Raw genomic sequence first — 23,716 nt, 5'->3', positions numbered from 1 at the left:
GTAGTTTAATCATAACATATTGCTCACAAATCCACATAACCACAGAAACCTCAAACGTTCAAAGCATCAACTAGTAACCCAATATGGCTTCAGAAATGCTTGAAATACAGCTCATGAGTCGTATGAACTACTTTTAATGTGATTTATTGTGATTTTTATTCCTTTTTGGAGCTTGACAGATGTGGTCACTGTTGATATATGGGAAACAGCTGCATGAAGATTCTTCAAAAATTCTCATTCTGTGTTCCCCGGACAAAAATGCTGATGGGTTTGGAATGACATGAGAGTGACTACGTAATGACAGAACTGTTATATTTGGGTGAACTCTTCCTTTAATTAATTGTTTACAATCTAGAGTGTTTGTGAACTACTGCGATGGGTCTCTTGCCCAGTCTTCTGTGAAAGGCTTCATTTCTAAAGGAATGGTTGAATGAATCTGTCTTTGTGTCTCACCACAGGCGATGGCTCGGGCACTCTGTCCCACCCGTTCTGCTGCGGGCTGCTGGCTTTCACTCTCCTCAGCTTGTGATGAGCATCCTGGCCCTCTATGAACTCCACGTAGTCTTTATAGTTACTGAAGGGCCCCACCAGGACACTCAAAAAATTTATATTGTAGCTAAGATACTCCAACAGTGATGGCTTAGAGCTGTAGGGAGCGGAAATATATGGTGTTTCACAAAGTTTTACACAGCAAACTATAGCATTGGACGGTTAAAAATAATACTAATTTCATATATTGAGAAATATCTAGTTTATTGAGCATGTTAAACAGGAATCTGGTTGAACTGATAGAAAAGATAGAAGCAACACTACTACCAACATCACAATGAGAATGTTTAGTTTAGAAATCTGTGTTGCTCTGTTCAATGAAATCTTCTGCAGTTTCTACATGGACTAATCACTGTTTTAGTCCTGAACATGGTCTGGTAGTACAGGGGGTGAAATTAGTGTTGTTGCACAAACACATGGGATGCTTTGTCAGACCTCTTTGGCCAAACGTGTGTGTTTATTTTGTCTTCCTGTCTTTATTTTGTCTATTTCAGATTGTAAAGCAGTATGGAAACTGATCATTGTTTCCATTTATGTTTACATTTAAAAAGTTTAATTTAAAGGGTTTTTTTTTCTCCTCTTTTTCTCCCAATTTGGAATGCCCAATTCCCACTACTTAGTAGGTCCTTGTGGTGGCGCGGTTAATCACCATCCAGGTGGCGGAGGATAAGTCTCAGGTGCCTCCGCTTATGAGACCGTCAATCCGTGCATCTTATCACATGGCTCATTGTGCATGACTCACAGCATGGGAGGCTCATGCTAATCTCCACAAACCACGCACAATTTAGCACGCACCCCATTGAGAGTGAGAACATCTAATCATGACCATGAGGAGGTTACCCCATGTGACTCTACCTTCCCTAGCAACCGGGCAAATTTGGTTGCTAAGGAGACCTGGCTGGAGTCACTCAGCATGCTCTGGATTCAAACTCGTGACTCTAGGGGTGATAGTCAGCGTCAATACTAGCTGAGCTACCCAGGACCCAAATTAAGCATTTCTACAATGACATCGGTAAATGAAAACATTTGCTTTTGCATGATGCTGCATCCACGCCACTATACCTCCAACATGACCAGTGCAACTTTAAGTTAGAAGATTACATTTCAATTTCGAGTAGCATTCATAATAATATTCCTTTGTTGTTTAAGGTATTGTAACAGGTTACACGTTTCCAGGGCTGTCCATATGTATAATTTCCATAATAAAATGCATAAAGCAGTGGTTCTCAAAGTAAGGGGTTCGCTGAAGACTGCCCCATTCTCAAATCAAGATTACTTTTACACATTCAAATAAAATGGTAACAACACACTGTAACCCGGACACACACACACAAGATGAGACAGTCACAATGTCGGATGAAAACTGCTTTATTAAATAAAAGCAGTCCAGGCAAAAGTACAAACAAGGGGCGACTCCAGTGAAGAGTAGTCGTGGGAAGCGTAGGGTCAGAAGCCGGGGAATCAAAGAGATAACAAGGGGGGAAAATCCAATGAGGGAGGTGAACGATAGCGGGGAAAACAGTTAACAACTAGGGCGAGGAACAAGACGAGACTAGCGGGAACGAAGACAGGGGGACGAAAGGAATGGGGGGCTGGCAAGCTAAGAGGAAACAAATCAGTGGGGAGGTCAAAACTAGACGAGACTAGCAGGGGCAAAACTAGACGAGACTAGCGGGGGTCAAAACACGGGAATCTAAATACACAATAACCAACCCCCGTGAAACGGAAGTGCTGGGTATTTATAGGGGAAGGTGCAGGTGTAACGAATGACAGGTGATTGGGACGAGTGCAGGTGAAACTAATGTGTGAAGATAGGAAGCGCGTGAGTGCAAGTGGGTCAGAAGGTCGGAGGTGGAGAGGAGGCTTTAGCGAAGCCTGGAGAGCTCTGAAGTGAATAGCAGAACGAGCGTGTGAGCTCGCGAGGGAGGAAACAGAGTGTACGAGCTCAAGGGGGCGGAGCGAGGAAGCGGGAAGCGAGCACGCTCGCGGAGTGCATGTGTGCGTGCTCGTGGACGCGGAGATGGGGCAGAGGAGCGGGGTTCGTGACAGTACTCCCCCCACTGAATAGGACGGCTCCTGACGGCCGCGCTCGGCTGCGAGGAGCGCGAGGGGACAGAACGAGCGTGTGAGCTCGAGGGGACAGAACGAGCGTGTGAGCTCGAGGGCAGAAGGCACAAAAGGGAAATGAAACAGTCCATGGGGATCAACGGGCAGTTCAAGGCAAGGTCAGGGGGAACATAGTGGACAGGCGGGTGGTCGGGAGGTCTAGGGGGCAGCCATAGGGCAGAGACTGGGTCAGGAGGTCTGGAAGGCGACTGGAGGACAGGGACTGGGTCCGGGGGTCTGGAAGGTGACCACCGGACAGGAATAGGGTCCGGAGGCCAGGGAAGAGGCCACAGGACAGGTAGAGGGTCAGGAAGTCCGGGCTGAGCCGTGAAAGGCGGTGCCGTCAGAGGCGGCACCGTAGGTGGCTCTGGAGCTGGGGTCCTGGAAGGCTCCGGAGGTGGAGCCGACGGAGGCTTTATGGGTGAAGGCCTGGAAGGCTCTGGAGGTGGAGCCGAGGAAGGCTTTAGGGGCGAAGGCCTGGAAGGCTCTGGAGGTGGAGCCGAAGGAGGCTTTAGGGGGGAAGGCCTGGAAGGCTCTGGAAGTGGAGCCCTTGGAGGTGGCGCCGTAGGAGGCTCCAGAGGTGAAGCCCTGGAAGGCTCTGGAGGCAGAGCCGAGGGGGGCTTTAGGGGCGAAGGCCTGGAAGGCTCAGGAAGTGGAGCCCATGGAGGTGGCGCCGTAGAAGGCTCCAGAGGTGAAGCCCTGGAAGGCTCTGGAGGCAGAGCCGAGGGAGGTGACGCCGTGGGAGGTGGCGCCGTAGAAGGCTCCAGGAGTGAAGCCCTGGTAGGCTCTGGAGGCAGAGCCGGGGGAGGTGGCGCCGTAGGAGGCTCCAGAGGTGAGGCCCTGGAAGGCTCTGGAGGCAGAGCCGAGGGAGGTGACGCCGTGGGAGGTGGCGCCGTAGAAGGCTCCAGGAGTGAAGCCCTGGTAGGCTCTGGAGGCAGAGCCGGGGGAGGTGGCGCCGTAGGAGGCTTGGGAGGCAGAGCCGCAGGAGGCTCGGGAGGCGAATCTCTAGAAGGCTCTGGAGTCTTAGGGAGCAGAGCCGTAGGAGGCTCGGGTGGCGGAGCCGTGGAAGGCTCGAGAGGCGGAGCCCTAGGAAGCTCTGAAGTCTTTGGGAGCAGAGCCATGAGAGGCTCGGGAGGTGGAGACGTAGGAGGCTCTGGAGGGGGAGCCGTAGGGGGCTCGGGTGGCGGAGCCGTGGAAGGCTCGAGAGGCGGAGCCCTAGGAAGCTCTGGAGTCTTTGGGAGCAGAGCCATGAGAGGCTCGGGAGGTGGAGCCGTAGGAGGCTCTGGAGGGGGAGCCGTAGGGGGCTCGGGAGGCAGCGCCATAGGAGCCTCTAGTGGCCGAGCCCTGGAAGGCTCGAGAGGCTTGAGGGGGGGAGCCATGAAAGACTCGAGAGACGGAGCCCTGAGAGGCTTGAGAGGAGGAGGAGCCCCGAAAGACTCGAGAGGGGGAGCCCTGAGAGGCTTGAGAGGGGGAGGAGCCCTGAGAGACTCGAGAGGCGAAGCCGTGAGAGGCTTGAGGGGTGGAGCCATGAAAGACTCGAGAGGGGAAGCCCTGAGAGGCGGTGGAGCCATGAAAGACTCGAGAGGGGAAGCCCTGAGAGGCGGAGGAGCCCTGAGAGACTCGAGAGGCGAAGCCGTGAGAGGCTTGAGGGGTGGAGCCACGAAAGACTCGAGGGATGGAGCCCTGAAAGACTCGAGAGGCGAAGCCGTGAGAGGCTTGAGGGGTGGAGCCATGAAAGACTCGAGGGATGGAGCCCTGAGAGACTCGAGGGGCGAAGCCGTGAGAGGCTTGAGGGGTGGAGCCATGAAAGACTCGAGAGGCGAAGCCGTGAGAGGCTTGAGGGGTGGAGCCATGAAAGACTCGAGAGGCGAAGCCGTGAGAGGCTTGAGGGGTGGAGCCATGAAAGACTCGAGGGATGGAGCCCTGAGAGACTCGAGAGGTGAAGCCGTGAGAGGCTTGAGGGGTGGAGCCCTGAAAGACTCGAGGGATGGAGCCCTGAAAGACTCGAGAGGCGAAGCCGTGAGAGGCTTGAGGGGTGGAGCCCTAAGAGACTCGAGAGGTGAAGCCGTGAGAGGCTTGGAAGGAGGGGGAGCCCTGAGGGACTTGAGGGGTAGAGCTCTGGGAGGCTCGTGAGGAGGAGCCCTAGGAGGCTCGTGAGGAGGAGTTCTCGGAGGCTCGAGCGGAGGAGCCCTGGGAGGCTCGAGAGGAGGAGCCCTGAGAGACTCGTGAGGCGGAGCCCGGGAGGGCTCTGAGGGGCAAGCAGAGGCTGACAGAGCCGTGGTAGACTCTGAGAGTGGAGCAGAGGCCAGCAGAGTCGTGGAAGACTCTGAGGGCGGAGCAGAGGTCTGCAGAGCCGTGGAAGACTCTGAGGGCGGAGCAGAGGTCTGCAGAGCCGTGGAAGACTCTGAGGGCGGAGCAGAGGTCTGCAGAGCCATGGAAGACTCTGAGGGCGGAGCAGAGGTCTGCAGAGCCGTGGAAGACTCTGAGGGTGGAGCAGAGGTCTGCAGAACCGTGGAAGACTCGGGGGGCGGAGCAGAACCCGGCAGAGCCGTGGAAGACTCTGGGGGCAGAGCAGAACCCGGCAGAGCCGTGGAAGACTCTGGGGGAACCTCTGCGGTCTTGAGCACAAGACTAGACTGGGGAGAAGGGGCCCTCTTCCTTCTCTGACGTCTTCAGCCAACAGGGGATGTGGCCATGGGGACGGTCGAGGCTACAGGCGCTGGCTCTGGGGCCGTGGCGGGCATGGGCGCTGGCTCGTTGGCCGTGGCGGGCATGGGCGCTGGCTCGTTGGCCGTGGAGGGCATGGGCGCTGGCTCTCTGGCCGTGGCAGGCATGGGCGTTGACTCGCTGACCGTGCCAGGCTTCGAGACTGGGGCCGTGTAAGGCTTCAAGACGGGGGCCGTGTAAGGCTTCGAGACGGGGGCCGTGGTAGGCTTCGAGACGGGGGTCTTGGTGTGGCGCGCTGGTTCAGTGTCTGCCTCCCCCACAGTGAACGAGGAACCAGCGTACAGTAGGGCGAGGTCAATAAACTGAACCAGGTTGAGGGGGCAGCGACCACCAGGCATTAATGATGAGGTTGGCTCATTCAGTCCACATTGAAAAATGGTCTTCAGAGCCACCTCATTAAAATTCACCTGGTACGCCAGGACACAAAAATCCATAACATAAGCCTCCACGGTTTGGCTCCCCTGACGCAAACCCACGAGTTGGGCCGCTGGGTCCATAATGTCGAGGGCGGGTTATGGGTTACACAACCGCTGCCTCGCATAAAAACCCCTTGGTCAGCGTCTGAAGAGCCGAAAAACCTCTCCGGGGGTGGAGAGCTCACGGCGCTCGGACATGCATAGGACACATAAACGGGCTCAGGGGCAGACACAGGTGAAACCGGGTGAAAAAAATCAGAAACAGCGCATACCTGCTGCCCCTGGGCCGTGAGCGCGTGGTCATCACTCCCAGCTGCAACTCCGCGCACAGAACGCGCCGCGACAATCCGCTCTATTGAGCTGCGCGAATCCTCCACGCGAAACATTGTGATTGTCTGCGGTGAGGTTGGTTATTCTGTAACCCGGACACACACACACAAGATGAGACAGTCACAATGTCGGATGAAAACTGCTTTATTAAATAAAAGCAGTCCAGGCAAAAGTACAAACAAGGGGCAACTCCAGTGAAGAGTAGTCGTGGGAAGCGTAGGGTCAGAAGCCGGGGAATCAAAGAGATAACAAGGGGGGAAAATCCAATGAGGGAGGTGAACGATAGCGGGGAAAACAGTTAACAACTAGGGCGAGGAACAAGACGAGACTAGCGGGAACGAAGACAGGGGACGAGAGGAATGGGGGGCTGGCAAGCTAAGAGGAAACGAATCAGTGGGGAGGTCAAAACTAGACGAGACTAGCAGGGGCAAAACTAGACGAGACTAGCGGGGGTCAAAACACGGGAATCTAAATACACAATAACCAACCCCCGTGAAACGGAAGTGCTGGGTATTTATAGGGGAAGGTGCAGGTGTAACGAATGACAGGTGATTGGGACGAGTGCAGGTGAAACTAATGTGTGAAGATAGGAAGCGCGTGAGTGCAAGTGGGTCAGAGGGGGGAGAGTGTTTACGAGTGAGAGCTCGTAATAGCAGAACGAGCGTGTGAGCTCGCGAGGGAGGAAACAGAGCGTACGAGCTCAAGGGGGCGGAGCGAGGAAGCGGGAAGCGAGCACGCTTGCGGAGTGCATGTGTGCGTGCTCGTGGACGCGGAGATGGGGCAGAGGAGCGGGGTTCGTGACACACACGCAAGAACATCCTACGCGTGCAGCTCTTGATAGCCCGAGGCATTTACGTGGTGTCAGGTTCACTCACGGCGATGTGCTTATTTAAACAAAGATGTTCTCGCATGCATGCCATGTTTAAATGGGTGAAAAGGCGAATTAACACTTAAGTTTCTGTCTCTTCCTGACACAACACATATGGCTTCAGAAGAACTGAAATAAAGCACACAAGTGCTATGGTGGACTTTTATATTGCTTTTATGTGCTTTTGGAGCTTGGACAACCACAATCAACATCCCGTCATCCCTCAATCTTGTGTTTCACGGATGAAAAATGTCAGAGTAAATGGTGGCAGAATGTTATTTTAGGTGAGCTATTACACACTGTCTGGCCAAAAAAAAGTTGCTGTTCTGATTTAAATTAGCAGATACTAAGGAGCCTATGATTGAATCAATAATGCAGTAATTAATATGTTTCAGCTGGCAACAATTATTTTAACCCCAACTGATGCAGTGTGTAGCTTCTCATTTCTTAAACAACCATGTCAGGAGACTTACGTCAAATGATGTTTCTGTGCTTCAGAAAGGGCATATTATTGGCCTGCATCAAGCAAAGAAAACAACTAAGGAGATTGATGAAATTACTGGAATTGGGTTAAGAACTGTCCAACACATTATTAAAACCAGGAACGATGGTGAACCGTCAGCTTCGTGGAACAAATGTGGTCGTAAAAAATCTTGAATGATTGTGATCAGAGATCACTCAAACGCTTGAAGTCATATCGTAAACAAATGACAGTAGAACTTGTTTCATAGTGAAAGTAAGAGCATTTCCACATGCACAATGTGACAAGAACTTACAGGATTGGCACAAAACAGCTGTGTGGCCTCAAGAAAGCCACTTGTTAGTTGGGCTAATCTGAAAAAACTATTTATATATACTAGGGAGCATAATGATTGGACTGTGGAGCAATGGGAAAAGGTCATGTGGTCTGATGAGTCCAGATTTACCCTATTCCAAAGTGATGTGTGCGTCAGGCTAAGAAGGGAAGCGCATGAAGCGATGCACCCGTCATGCATAGTGCCCACTATACAAGTCTCTGGAGGCAGTTTTGATCTGAGGTTGCTTCAACTGGTCAGTTCTAACCTCAGCAACGTTATGCGACAATAAAATGAAGTCAGCTGACTACCTGAATGACCAGGTTATCCCATCAATTGATTTTTTTCTTCACTGACGGCACGGGCATATTTCAGGACGACAATGCCAATAGTCATCAGACTTAGATTGTGAAAGAGTGGTTCAAAGAGCTTGAGGAATCATTTTCACACATGGATTGTCCACCACAGGGTCCTGACCTTAACCCCATTGAACATCTTTGGGATGTGCTGGAGAAGACTTTACAGAGTAGTTCATCTCTCACTTCATCAATACAAAATTAATGCAAATCTGGACGGAAAATAATGTTGTGACATTGCATAAGGATGTTGAAACATGCATGCCATTATCAAAAGCTAAAGGTGTTCCAACGAATTATTGGAGTATGCAACTTTTCTTTTGGCCAGGCAGTGTATATTAACATTGCTCCTGCAGCAGGATCACTTTGTATTTATTCTATTTTTGGATGTTTTGAAAGTACTGTCTATAGGTATAATTGTAAAATGTTCAATTTGAAACTTTCTGTACATTTCTGTGCACAAAAAACACAGAAAGTATACACAAAATAACGATAAATTGTAGGCCTAGTAACACAAAGTTCATTTCGATTTCTTTTCAATGAAAAGTGTAAGTGTTTCATTATTTAGCAGAACAGTGAAGACTGAAAGAACACATTCAGTTTTCATGTAAACTTTTTTCATGCCATGAAGCTGAAAGAAAATGCAATTAATCTTTCAAAAGCATTTTTTTCCTATAATTTTCGACACCATATAATTGTGTATAGTTAGGACAGGAAAATCTGTAGGTTATTTAAAATGAACTTTGTAAAAGCTAGTCTTATTAAGAAGATGCCCACATGGACATGTTGTGTGACACCCTTTTTTAATGAAAAATCTTGAAACACTGTGTAAGGTAAAAAGAATTACAACCCAGACTACAATAAATATGGGCGGTGGTTTGTGGCAACCACATTGTGTTATGTGTGGTGAATAACTGGCTGCCGAGAGCAATTAAACCAATGATTTTTGTGGTTACTGGTGAGATAATAGGATTTAAAAATATTCCTACTGTACTGCCAGACGCCTCTGATCCTCCATTAGGTCCTCCTTCTTTCGACACATCCCTGAAACATGAAGAAAACTATGAGTGCTTCTTGAACTGATACTCTGAACTGATTTTTAATTAAGTGTACTGCAACATATTTATGGGAGATTTTATAGATTGAGAAGCAATGATTTCTCACCGTCATGCATCTGAAAGGCGAGTGTGGTGATCTTCTGTGTTATTATCATCAATGGACTGAAAAACGGAACACACAAAACAAGTCAAAACAATGGAGAACAATTGCAAGGCAATTCCAAAAAAATATATACTCAATCAAACAATTGCCTGACTGAGAATTATTTTACATTATAAAGAAAAGCAGTTGGTAAAGGGACCCCACGTTTATTATCAACAGAGATATCATATGGTTAGGGAACAGTTTCATCAGTTTCATTGCAACTTGGCAAAAGGTGACTGGGGCTGTTGTCTTGCCGAGCATCTCTTTTTTTGTGCATCACAGAAGAAAGTCATCCAGTATTGGAACAATATTAGGGTGAGTAAATGATGACAGAATTTTTATTTTGGATGAACTATCTCTTTAAGTGCTGAAGTTTCCATCACTGACACAAGCAACTCCTGCTTAATCTGCTGTGGCCCATTCCTGAACTATCACACTAGTGTGGGTTGATTTGCAGTAATAGGCCAGCATATAGTGTGCTCTCTATCCTGCCTGCATAATGCTGACTTTGTGCAAGATTCTACAAAAATTGAGAGTTTGTGGAAAACTTTTCACAAGCTCATTTGCATGTGAAAATAATGAGCAGCAAACTTGTGGCAAATTTGCAGCAAGTTTAGATTTTTGGTAAGGGTATTCATGTGACACTGGCTATATTTGGCACAAAACAGCATTGCTAGCACATGATGGTTGACAGAGTGAGAGAATGTGCCTGTTAAATATCAATGTCAGGCAGTTTTTTCTAGACAGTTAATTCAGGCTTAAAACTTAAAATATATAGTTTCCATCAGGATATGACCATAAGGCACCATAAACATCTCTAAATTATGTAGTTCAGTCATGACAACACTTGAAAAGATTTTGCATGTTATGGGTATGACATATTGATAGGATATTGGTCTTGGCGGACTACATCTGCTGCTACTGCAGAGCAAGTACAGAGACTTGCTACTGTGAGAAAACATGAAGAGTTCCGAAAATGATACACTGGGATTAGCATTTATTGATCTTCTCAACTCTGTTGGTGTTAGACTAAATGTGACAGGTCCAACCCATCCCAAAAATCATATGCTATATTTAATTCTGTCTTCAATTGATGTTGATAATACAGATATTCCATATGCAACAAAATGATGATATCTCAGATTATTACCTCATCACTTATGCTGCGCTTATCATTCAGGTAGAACTATTCTTTCAACTACTAAAGATAGCTTTACGAATAATCTTCCAGACTTCCAGTTCAGAAGAACTTGATGTTTTCACAGAAAATATGTATACATCTTCTCTAGCACTCTAGATATTGTCACGGCCCCCCTTAATTAAAGAAAGATAAAGATAAATCCCACACCATGGTACAATGATTACACTCAGAAAATGGAGTTCAAGTGGAAGAACACAAAATTAGAGGTATTTCGCAGTGCATGGAAGGATAGTGTCTGTAGCTGCTAACAGGCTTTAAAAACTGCCAGGTCAGCATATTTGAGCAAACTCATAGAAAAAAACACAACAATCCTAGGTGGTTATTCAGTACTGTGGATTAATTTGTTAGGAATAAAACTTCTATTTGGAATTATGCAATCATCTGCCAGAGCAAACCAGAAGACTAAAATTATTCCCTATGAGCAACTTTAATCCTTCGCAGTTATAGTTCAGGATGAGCTAAAAAAAAATAATACAAAAATTAAAATCTACAACATGTTTATTAGACCCAATACTAACTAAATTCCTAAAAGAGGTGTTTCCGGTAATCTCAGAACATCTTCTTAACATTATTAACTCCTCATTGTAATGTATTTATGTATTTTGTATTGTAGCTCTCTTGCAGTACTTGCTAAAGCAACTTCACTTTTACTGAGGATAGTGGACACTGATTTGTTGTAACCTGCCCAGGGACTACGGATGAAAATTAGCTTATTAGCTAACTCTGATACATTTACATTAAAGTGTAAAACTGAAATGTTGATTAATGTGCATTGTCCTTGGTAAATAAATAAATATTGCAGAGTTACGACACATGCTCTCTGTTGATGTTGCCAAAAAACTAATTCATGAATTCATGACCTCAAGACCATATTATTACAATGCATTACTAGTTGGATGGCCTGTAAGTAAAAAATAAAATTCAGTTGGTTCAAATGCAGCAGCGAGAGTGCTAACTAGAACCAAGTAATCTGATCATATCAGCCCCATTTTATCGCCGTTACATTGGCTACCTGCTAAGTTTCGTATTAATTAAAAAATTCTGTTATTTACATTTATATTTACATTTCTGCATTTGGCAGACACGTTTATCCAAAGCGACTTACAGTGCACTTATTACAGGGACAATCCCCCCGGAGCAACCTGGAGTTAAGTGCCTTGCTCAAGGGCCCAACAGTGGCATCTTGGTGGTGCTGGGGCTTGAACCCCGACCTTCTGGTCAGTAACCCTGAGCCTCAACCACTGAGCAACCACTGCCTCTATTTACTTACAAAGCTTTGAATGGTCTAGCTCCAAAGTACTTAAGTGACCTTCTATCACACTATAATCCATTACACTCACTACGTTCGCAATACTCTGGCCTGTTAACAATACAGAGAATTTCAAAATCCACAAAAGGAGGGAGATCATTTTCATATTTGGATCCTAAACTATGAAATAGTCTTCTTAGCAGTGTTTGGAACTCAGACAAACTCTCCCAGTTTAAGTCTAGACAAAATACTTACCTATTCAGCCAGGCATACACCTAATTTATCCTAATTAACCCTCAATTCATAGTTATGCTGCTTTAGTTGGGTCTGCCAGAACCGAAAACACTTCTTTTATTCTTTAACCCTGCTTTAAAGTGAAAGGCATCTACGCTAATTTTATTATATTTCTTTCCCTGTCTAAACCTTGGGATTATATCCTTATATCATATAACAACTTCAAAGAACCTACCAGCTTGCGCAATGTAGAGTTTCATGCCTGAACTTAAAATGGTCTTAATGGTCTGCACTTATATAGCAGTATTCAAAGCACATTACACTGTGTCTCATTCACCCATTCACACACCAATGATGGCAGAGCTGCCATGCAAGGTGCTAGCCTGCCATTGGGAGCAATTTGGGGTTCAGTGTCTTGACCAAGGACACTTCAGCATGTGGAGTCGTGTGGACCGGGAATCAAACCGCCAGTCCTGCGATTAGTGGACAACCCACCCTACCAACTGAGCCACAGCCGCCACTTCAGTCATATTTCTGCAGCCAAATGGCATTTATTTTAAAGAAAGATAGTATAAGCATACTTTTCAAGAAAAAAAATAAGTTTGTAAGGATTCAAAGATATTTGAAGGATTCGAAGATACACTCTCAGAAAAAATAAATGGAAATGTTTAAAGTACAAGGCCATCACTGGGATGGTACCCATGTCTTGAGTACATATTTTCACCCTCAAGGAGACAAAAATTGTATATGTAAATGTACCTTTATAAAGTGCACGATAGGTCCGTACGGTGCAAATGAGTTAAAACAATTTTAACTAGTGATACAGAGAAGGTCCCCATTTTTTTTCTGAGAGTTTTAGATATACTGATCAACATAATGTATTTGGGCACTTTCTGGTAGTCAAACATTAACAGATCATGTCCATAGTTAAACCTGAAGAAATAAATTAATATAGTTTTGATGGCATGATGGTGAGCAAATGATGAAAGAATTTTTATTTTAGGGTAAACTATTCCTTTAAAATGATGAACTTTACTTGTGGTTATTCCACTTGAAAAACTGTGTGAACTTATGTGACTGACACACATCCACAAAAATTGACCATGTGACCAATTAGCAAAAAGTATTATCCAAAATGTAAAATCATCACGACATTTGAAATAAATAACACAGTCAGCATGCTCTCATTGGCTGCACACATGTAGAAAGCAGTGAAAGACAGTAGCTATGAGAAAAAGAGTGAGCAATTGTGCTGGCAGAGGGATGGAAGAGCAAATAAACAGGCAGACGAGTTCAACAGGCTAATATAATTCAGCTGATGTGACCCGTGCATCCTCGTCGGACAAAACCCTGTCTGAGAGATATGACTGAGAGGCATTGACTGTCTGGGCATTTACACCACATAGCTCTCAGTCCTATTTACCCAAAGGTGTGTTAGAAACCCTCAGCAGAGGAAAACCAACAGAACTAGTAGATAAGAAACTAAGCAAAGCCCTGGGGAGGGTCAAGTCAATAGAAATGTAGTTGTGCGAGGAATTAGGGAATTAGGGAATATTTGTGTGTACTCCTTAAACGGATTATTCACCAAAAAATTGTAATTCTCTCATCATTTACTCACCTCATGCCATCAAAGATGTGTATATTTTCTTTCTTCTGCAGAACACAAATGAAAATGTTTAGAAAAATATCTCAGCTATGTAGGTCCATACAATACAAGTGAATGGTGGCCAGACATTTGAAGCTCCAAAAAGCAGATAAAGACAACATTAAAGTAATCCATTCAACTCCAGTAGTTTAATCAGTGTCTTCTGAAGTGATGCAGTTGGTTTTGAGTGAAAACAGACCAAAATATAACTTATTTGTCACTGTACATCTTGCCACTGAAATCTCCAAGAACGATCATGGTTTCAAGCTTGATTATACGCATTACATTCTTGATGGCATTACAGGAAGTGTAATCAAGCTTGAAATCATGATCGCCAAGAAGACTTATTGATTTATTGTGAAAAAGGAATTACATTTTGGTCTGCTCTCGATTGGATCGCTTCAGATGACACTGATTAACCCACTGAAGTCTTATGGATTACTTTTATGCCTTTGTCTGCCTTTTTGAGCTTCAAAGTTTTGATCACCATTCTCTTGCATTGTATGGACCTATAGAGCTGAAATATTCTTCTAAAAATCTTTGTTTGTATTGTGCAGAAGACAGTACGTTATACACATTTGATCCCTTTAAATAAAGAATTAATGACAATAAATATGGTCCAATGCACACTACATAAAAAATTTCACTTTATCTCACCTCACGGACTTCACGTTACTTATTAAGGTTCCAAATAATTCATATCATTGTTTATAATGTTATCTGATATTAATTACGGACATATTCCAGGTAGAGAAGGATTGTGGCCTAGAAAACTAAAATTGCTAGTTTATTTGCAATTCGGACTTTGACGTTGAACCCCTGACCTTTCAACTGACCCAAATCCACCAAAACTAGCCTCCGACTATGCATAAATCTCTTCAATGGACACAATTAACTATTACTCAACCATTTAATGCTATTAAGCTTATGGCTACAAAATTGTTAGTGTTAGCCTAAAAACGAATTCTTTAGAACAGTGGTTCTTGACATTGGGTCACACCTCAAAACTTGGTTATGATTGAGTTGCGGACAGAAGCGGGGAAAAAACAATGCCAAATAATTACAATGAAATATAACTAACCATATAAACATGCATAGTTTGGACAGCAAAATAAATAGGGTTATTAACTTCCCACATTGTTTGCTGTTGACGTCAAAGGCTGTGCATCCAATGGTATTTTTATCTCAAACTACTCATCTGTCCTTTAGAAGAAGCTAGCAAAAATTCCAACATGGACATGTTGGGTGACATGCCCTCATACTCGAAAACCATGACCAAAACTATGCATCATAAAGGAAAATATTGGCCATTCTACATTAAATATGGGTTCAATTCCAATGAGGATGAAAACTGTATGGTTTGTGACAAACACAATGTGTTTTCGTTGTGAATAATTGGCTGCTGAAAGCATGAAACCATTGCAATAAAAAAAAAAAATATATATATATATATATATATATATATATATATATATATATATATATATATATATATATTATTTTTTTTTTTTTTTTTCACAGATACTGTGTTTGATCCTCACTTGATGTCCAATGTATATCTGGGTCTAGAACCAGAAACGAAACCAGTTGAGAACAACAAAGCATCACATCTGAGAGCAACTCACCCATACAATTTAAAAACCCACGCTTTGATTAATGTCCTAAAGCTTGAGTTATTGAACCCTAGGTTTTGTAATATATACTACATTTTTAAAAATACAATCACTGAATTACACAGGAGAAGGAAATGACAGTGATGAAATCCTCACCCTGAGAAATCCGTGGACAGGATGCCATAGTTGAATATGAAGACTCTACAGACTTGGCATAATGTGAGGTATCCAACTGATGCAATCATGGTATATCTGGAATAGGAACATAAAGAGTTTCAATGTTTCAACTTGAGACAGGTGTATGGGTTTCTGGGGATTGGTTAATAGGTCAAAATAATTTACACATTAGTATTGCACGGTTGTGACCATTGGGCTCATTATTCATGAACTTTTAGAAAACAAAATTCTAATGTAAGTGTAACAAAAGTATTTTAGTGGTGACAATGACATAAAAAGCATTTCTTTATATTGGAATAGGACATGGGTGTCATCAGTTTCCTGCATCCCTCCTAATAATGGTTTTTCAAACTGCTTATCCAAAAGCATTCACACTAACATTGCCACTGTATGAATATGTTAATCCAAACTGTCTACAACTTGTTTGCCAGCCTTGGTTTTTTCTTTAGGGGGCATGGTTAAACAATATAAAAGGAATGATGGGCTGGGGCCAGTTGGCAGGTGTCACCAAGTTATCATTTTCTACACGGTTTTCAGACCTTTTGACCAATGAATTTCCATGATTTTTCCATTTCCATTTTTTTTCTCACATTATTGGATAAGAATTAAAAAAATTATTTTAAAGAAATTGCACTAGGGCTGCACAATTAATTGTATTTTAACCGTGATCATGGTTTCTACCTCTCATGGTAAATTAAGCATAAATGTCTGCAGTATTAATAAGCTAGCAAGCAAATTAGCAGTCAGGTAAATTGTTGTTTTTTGCATTATAGACTGTGTCTACAGATGATAGACCAAATCACAAGCTCTTTCAAAGTCCAATTTCATCTCAACTGTCCTATCAAGCTCTGAAGTATGCAGCACCATGTGTCACATGGCTCATATGTGCATTGCTCAGTTCTGTCTGTAGTGTATTAAATATATTCGGAACACACATGAGGCTCATGATACAAGTGTTTTCAGTGGTCTCAGAGTGGTTCTTTGAATAGATGTGCTCAGTTTCCATCATGAGGTTTGCTTTCATGTGCTGACTGCGTTATGTATTGTAAGTCGCTCCAGATTCACTTTAATTGCAAATTATCATAATAATCCAAATATGCCCTATTTTGTGGACCCAGGAGGAGATGAGAGTATTTCACCATATCTGGAATGAGAAGCACAAAGCTGTTTTCAACAAAAAGTAACTCAGTTCTTCCGAAAATCTCATGAATGCATAGCAATGCTGCGTGCAATTTAAGAAATTACTAAATTAATTGGATTTCAAAATATTTTAAAAAGTGAGCTGAAACTGTTTTCTTTATTTTTAATTTCCTTATTTTTAAATACAGTGATACCATGTTCTTTCTTTGATTTAGGCTAACATAAAAGTGTAATAAATCTTTTGAACGTGTGTTAAAAAAATCTCAAATGACAAAATAATCCTGATAAATAAAGGTGATTATAATTTTGAGCAAAATAATATTTTAACCATTATTGAACTCTTTCTTGTGTGATGACTAGCCACTAGATCAAACTAAACCCACCATATCCTGAAACACTACTTTGAACAACCTGCTGAACCAAAAAAGGTTAACGTGCTTTGGGTGATGTGTAGACAATATTGCACAAGAAAACTCATTGCTAACCTGTGAACATTATGGAGGCTCGCTTTGAGCATAATTCCATAGCAAGCCAACACAAGGATGATGCAATCCCAATACAGCGTTACCGTGTTTTCTCTTTGATTTGGGCTAACATGAATGTGTAATAAATCTTTTGAACATGTGTTAAAAAAAATCTCAAATGACAGAATTATCAGGATTATCAATTTGAGCAAAATAATAATCACAGTGATTATTTTAGCCATTATCACGCAGCCCTAGATTGCACAGACAAGGAGCAATTTCAAAATTGAAACCCCAATTATCCCCAATTTTAGAGGGGATCATATATATATATATATATATATATATATATATATATATATATATATATATATATATATATATATTTTTTTTTTTTTTTTTTTTTTTTTGTTCTATATTATAATTCTAGAAGTCTTTATACTTTTTATAAATTTCTGTGAATTTTCCAATGAGATTTAATGAGATTTAACTCGTTTCCAGGATTTTTCCAGGCCTGTAAATCCATATTTTAAAAATATTTCCATGACCGTGGGAATTCTGTATCTAGCTGGCTAACATAGATAATCTTTTGTCAAATTTGCAAGAATGACTTGTGATCATCATGGAAGCATCAGATAGAATGAGTTTAAAAATATCAACAAAATCAATATTATCAGATCAGTAATGTTTTGTACCATTTACCATTGGTCTTTTAATACATTTCTAGCTGTATCATTTTAAGTCAATCAATTCCAAAGTAAACTCCAAATGCCAGTAAATGATTTGTTGTACTTTTTTATGAAAAAATGAAAAGAAATGGAAATTATGAGTATATTTATTATAAATTATAAATAAATGGACATTTTTTGTGTGTGATAGGGCCATTGAAAATATTGCCAGATTAAGTAGTAATCTACATTTGTAGCAAAACAGTGCCAGCAAAAACAATCCTTATTGTTTTTCCATGAGGGAAACAGGTAAAAAACAAAAAGCTCCCACCAGTTCTATTTGCACTATTCACCAAATTCCACAAAAGTAAAAAAGTTGTGAACAACACAAGACAGGTATTACAAGAACTCTTTCTTGTGTGATGACTAGCCACTTAGATCAAACTAAACCCACCATATCCTGTAACACTACTTTGAACAACCTGCTGAACCAAAAAAGGTTAATATGCTTTGGGTGATGTGTAGACAATGTTGCACAAGAAAACTCATTGCTCACCTGTGAACATTATGGAGGCTTGCTTTGAGCATAATTCCATAGCAAGCCAACACAAGGATGAAGATGTGTACCGCATACCTGTGAAGACAAGGACATACGGTGCAATCAGAAGAGAAATTATTTTAGATTTCAACATAATTAACATCTCTGTTTTTTAGCCAATATGTAGTTTCATTATTATCATTAGCGTCTGCCAAGAATCTCACCAACACAACGAATGTTTTACACGGCTAAACATACTGTGACATTACCATGCTTTTTTGGACATGTACCTTAGTAATTCCACAGTCTTCTTTAAAGAAATGGTATTCTAATATTGTAATCATTCAGTACCATAATAAACTGTATATCATATAAATACACTATATCATTCAAAAGTTAGGATACACTTGACTGAATTTATGTTTCTCAAGACCCTAAAGGGATAGTGTGACAAGGAGGAGGGCATGGCCGGGCCATGAGTGTGCACGGCCGGCGATGAATCAGATCAGCAGGAGAGTGAGATAAAGGGGACCCGGAGACGCTAGATCGAGAGAGAGAGAGAGAGAGAGAGAGAGAGAGAGAGACGCAAGCGGCCGTGCTCCATGTGTATGTGTCCATGTTTGTTTTATGTTGTTTTAAGTTGAGTTTAACATTAAACCTTTATGTTGACTGTTCAGCCGGTTTCCCTCCTCCGAAACACGAGTAGGAGGAGGGATGCACTGTTGTGGATTCTTTGCCACTGCCATCCGCCAGAGGAGAAGCCGCGGCCGTCTGCCTGGGGCCGGAGGGGTCGCTGCCGGCTGCCAAGAGCCACAGGAACTGCTGCCGTCTGCCGAGAAGGGGAGAAGTGGTTCCGTAATCCAGAGGATGGAGGAACGGTTGAGGATGGGTGACAGCATGTCCGGGAACCAGCAAGCATTTTTTTCTCTCTCTCGCTCTCTTCTCTCTGTGTGTCTCCCGCTCGCCCTTTCCCTCTCCCCACGTCTCCCCTCGTCTCTCCCCCAGGTTCCCAGGGGGCGGGTGGACCACTTCCAGAAGGGCAGCTGGGAGGGAGGGGAAGTAGGTCAGTACGGTGGTGTCCTGGCCTGAATCGGGCAGTGGTGGAGTGTGACGAGAAGGAGGGTGTGGCCGGGCCGTGAGGGTGCATGGCTGGCACTGAATCAGATGATCAGCAGGAGAGTGAGATAAAGGGGAGCCAGAGACACCAGTTCAAGAGAGCTGTATAAAAAATAAATTTTTATACCGCTTTTCACAATGAATATTTCCAAAGCGGTTTTATGTAGAATATTGCCTAATGAAGCCTAACCAGTCTTTAGAAAGGTAAAGAAGAACTGGTAATATCAAATTTAATATTAATATTTTATAAATATTAAGCTTCTTATTATTTTAAGCACATTTAATTTCTCTAAGGGCCTATTTACACTTGTTCACTTCATGCGTTTTTACTGATCGGATAGCTATCCGATTCAATTAGCACATTCCATTAACAACTGACCACATCAGAATGAGTTTCCGTTATTATGCTAATTCCAGGCAGCGATTTTGAAAGATGTGATTTATTGTTTGATTTCAAGTATCTTTGCCCAGCACACGTGTGTCTATGTTTCCCCTCTGGGGAAAAGGCAATGTTAGTTTCAGATTCTTTAGCAATCTGCATCAAACAAATTAAGAAAAAAGTTCCGTCTCTCCTACAACATGCATACGTGTCTTAATTTGTAATTATTTATTGTGTGACACGAGCCATATGCAAATATTTGGTAATGTTATGTTTCACATTTTCCCTATGCTGACGCAGCGCTGTTTGGGTGGAGTAAAGTTTCAATATGCGTCTTAAACAGCCAGATGCATTTACACTTTCCAGTTTCGACTAGAATGCGTCACAAACCACCTCCTGAAGTGGTTTGAGTGATTGGATTCCAATCCGTCTCGAATGCGTTTCAGAGGGCATTTACACCTGGTCTTTTCATGATCGGATAGCTATCCGATCTCTGAAAACGCATGAAGTGGCCAAGTGAAAACAGGCCCTAAAAATTCTGTGGATCCCCTAGCACCACCTCTTGTGGCCCCCAGGGGGTTCCCAGAGCACAGTTTGGAAACCCCTGATCTAGACAGAATGGCTATTTTAAAGAAGCTAATATATGAGATAGATTTAATATAACATGTGTTACATTATGTAACATAATTTGCATACTTCCATTTATAAAAAATTGGGGAATCTAGTAAAAAGAAAATGTTGGTGTATCCAATCTTTTGATTGGTACTGTATACCGTTGCATCATGACAGCACCACAGAACTTTTTGAAAGGGATTAACACTTAGCAAAACACATAAATTCATGAACAAGGGCCATAATCATTATAGACACTGAGGGCGACACGTTTTTCCCCAGATGTTTAAATTAGAGGCTGATCAATAGTGTATGTTTTTCAATGGTTTCCCATTATAAATTGTCTCTATTACCAGCCAAAGCAAAACATGATGATTGAAGCTCCAAAGAGGGCAGCAACAGCATGTCGAATCTCAATGCTTGCATGCTTAGGATTGAGATAGAGACGAAACCAGAATGCAGCTGCAAGTCCAAACACCTGACATGCAATAAAATTGACCTGAAAAAAAGGCAAACATTGTACATATGAAATAAAATACAGGATAATCATAATTATCTGTTAGAAGGAATGTGTTGTCAATGTTGATTATTTCACTGTCAGCAAGGCAGGGGCATCAGAAGTTTCTGGGGGACTCGAGGCATATCTTAGCTCTGTAGGTCCATACAATGCAAGAAAATTATGACCAAAACTTTGAAGCTCCAAAAAGCATATAAACGTAGCACAAAAGTTATCAATATGACTCCAGTGGTTTAATCCATGTCTTCAGAAGCGATCTAATTGGTTTTGGATGAGAACAGACAAAAATATAACTCCTTTTTCACTATAAATTTTGGCAATTCATGATTTTAAGCTTGATTACATTCCTAGCGCCATCTAGCGCTTTGCCCATGCGTCAACCACTAGGAAATGTAAACTTACGTATCCAAAGACTGCCATGGCCAAATGTACAATTACATTTAGGTCTGTTCTCATGCAAAACCAATTGGATCATTCTAGAAGACATGGATTAAACCACAGGAGTCAGGCCTGTGTAGCTCAGCGAGTATTGACACTGACTACCACCCATGGAGTCGTGAGTTTGAATCCAGGGTGTGCTGAGTGACTCCAGCCAGGACTCCTAAACAACCAAATTGTCCCAGCTGCTAGTGAGGGTAGAGTCACATGGGGTAGCCTCCTTGTGTACGCTATAATATGGCTCTCGCTCTCGGTGGGGTGCGTGGTGAGTTGTGCATGGATGCCGCGGAGTGTAGCGCGAATCCTCCACACATGCTACTTCTCCGCGGTAACGCACTCAACAAACCACCTGATAAGATGTGCGGATTGACATCTCAGACGCGGAGGCAACTGAGATTCGTCCTCCGCCACAAGGATTGAGGCGAGTCACTATGCCACCACAAGGATTTACAGCACATTGGCAATTGGGTATTCCAAATAGGGGAGAGAGAAATAACAACAACAACAAAACTCTGGAATCGCATTGATTACGTTTACGCTGCCTTTGTGTTCTTTTTTGAGCTTCAAAGTTTTAGTCACCATTCACTTGCATTGTGAGGACCTACAGAGCTGAGATATTCTTCTAAAAATCTTAATTTGTGTTCTACAGAAGAAAAAAAGTCATACACATCTGGGATGGCACGAGGGTGAGGAAATGAGAGAATTTTCATTTGTGGGTGAACTATCCCTTTAATGCTGCAATAACTATCAAATGGGCTTTCATTAGGAGAGGGGAACATATGAAACAAATTTGAAAGGAAAATTGCTTTATAGCCTTATCATATTTGTTACAGATATTGGGGTACTGGGACAACAAACATCAAATCAACACTTATCTAAACTCAAAGTGATGGTTAAATGTCCTACCAACTATCTAAGTCATCAAGACGTTGATTTATTTGTTACTGGTCCTGTAATGAATTTTAATCATAACCAGAGGAAACTCGTATAGCGAAAGCTGGAACCCTGAAGTTTTCAAAGATACAGTCGTCTTCTTTTCAGACTTACCTGATCCAGTGGTACTCCAACCAGATCACTGACTGGACTTAACCAAGAGCATCCAGTGGTTTTAAACGCGATGTTTGTATTGCCGTCCATTCTACATGCTGAATATCACTGTTTCGAGAACTATTCGTTCCTCTGCGCGATTGAGTCGCTAGACATTACAGGTGAAAGCGTCGCGTCGCGTCTACAGCATTCATATTATATGAGTAGCGCAGCATCTTGACAGGATTTCGCGTCGATCCGAGGACAGAAACTAAAGTCGGATGGGTTAAAGCAGACTGTCAAGGCGGGGTTGATGGAGCTGTCAGATGGGCGTGTGTATCGTGCTGAAATCTCACCCTCCCACAACTCACACACTGAGCTCATGCACAAGTTGTCAGTAACTTCACTTTGACCGATACTAAAAGTTTGAGAGAAGAGCACTAAAGCAAGGAAAACAGTGAATTATTGAAAAAACTTCTTGAATAAAAAGTAACAATCTATTCTAGTCCATTTGATATAGTCAACACTTTCTACATGTTTTATTCAATGTATATACTCTAGTCCAATGTATATATTTTTTGCTCATTGGTTGGGTTCATACGTTTTTATTTAAACAAAGGAATATACATAATAATATCAAAATAATTTAATATTAATAATTTACAAAATAAGCTGTCATTGAGTCTTTGGTGCTTTTGGTGGAAAAATGATCAGATTTAGACGCGCTTTAGGTGTGGGCAGACTGTTATACCCACATCAATCAAATAAACAGAGCCATCAGACGCCCTTGGAATAAAAAAACAAAACACCATGTTAATGACATGTTAAGATTTGCCGTGATTCATTGCCAACTGTTTTCAGTGGGTAGTAAGTAGCACATGACTGTTAATGAGCACTCGTGTGTTTTTTTTTTTTTCACGTTTCTTTTTTTTTTTTTTCACTTTATTGAAAGTAATCATCAATACAATCAAAGTAGCAAAAGTTTTTTAAAAAAGATACATACAAAACATAAAAATAAATAATAAAAAAAATATATATATATAAAAAAGAAGAAAAAAAAAAAACACACTAAAACACAAAAGAATTAATCAAATGAACACATTGAATATAGTACAATTAACCACAGTCTTAACAGCTTTTTGCACTCGTGTGTCATTGGCCTCTTTTTTATGATGCAGCGTCATCTACTGATTCTAGGTGTTAATGCATGAAAAAAAACGGAAAATTACAGAAAAATAAAATCCTCACATTTAGATTGAGTTCAAAGATTGACCCTAAAAAGTACCAAAAGTACCATGGTAATACCATTAGGTTTAAAAAACAAATTTTTTTTTTTTTTTACATATACAA

At 42.4% G+C, this 23,716-nt stretch overlaps 1 protein-coding gene across 1 annotated transcript in view; it reads right to left on the bottom strand.

The window, feature by feature from the left end:
* Nucleotides 1–22,659, bottom strand: part of LOC127658434 (lysophospholipid acyltransferase 1-like) — a 34,863-nt gene extending 12,204 nt beyond the window's left edge. The window contains exons 1-7 of the mRNA XM_052147725.1: nt 22,388–22,659; nt 20,739–20,884; nt 18,297–18,374; nt 15,448–15,543; nt 9,311–9,366; nt 9,136–9,190; nt 454–646 (exon numbers count right to left, since the gene is read on the bottom strand). Of these exons, the coding sequence (XP_052003685.1) occupies nt 454–646; nt 9,136–9,190; nt 9,311–9,366; nt 15,448–15,543; nt 18,297–18,374; nt 20,739–20,884; nt 22,388–22,477 (714 nt within the window). The 5' untranslated portion in view covers nt 22,478–22,659. The remainder of the gene's footprint in view (nt 1–453; nt 647–9,135; nt 9,191–9,310; nt 9,367–15,447; nt 15,544–18,296; nt 18,375–20,738; nt 20,885–22,387) is intronic.
* Between the last annotated feature and the right edge of the window lie 1,057 nt (nt 22,660–23,716).

The sequence above is a fragment of the Xyrauchen texanus genome, chromosome 17, assembly GCF_025860055.1.
Source record: "Xyrauchen texanus isolate HMW12.3.18 chromosome 17, RBS_HiC_50CHRs, whole genome shotgun sequence".
Classification (NCBI taxonomy): Eukaryota; Metazoa; Chordata; class Actinopteri; order Cypriniformes; family Catostomidae; genus Xyrauchen; species Xyrauchen texanus.
This window is presented reverse-complemented; position numbering and strand designations above follow the sequence as displayed.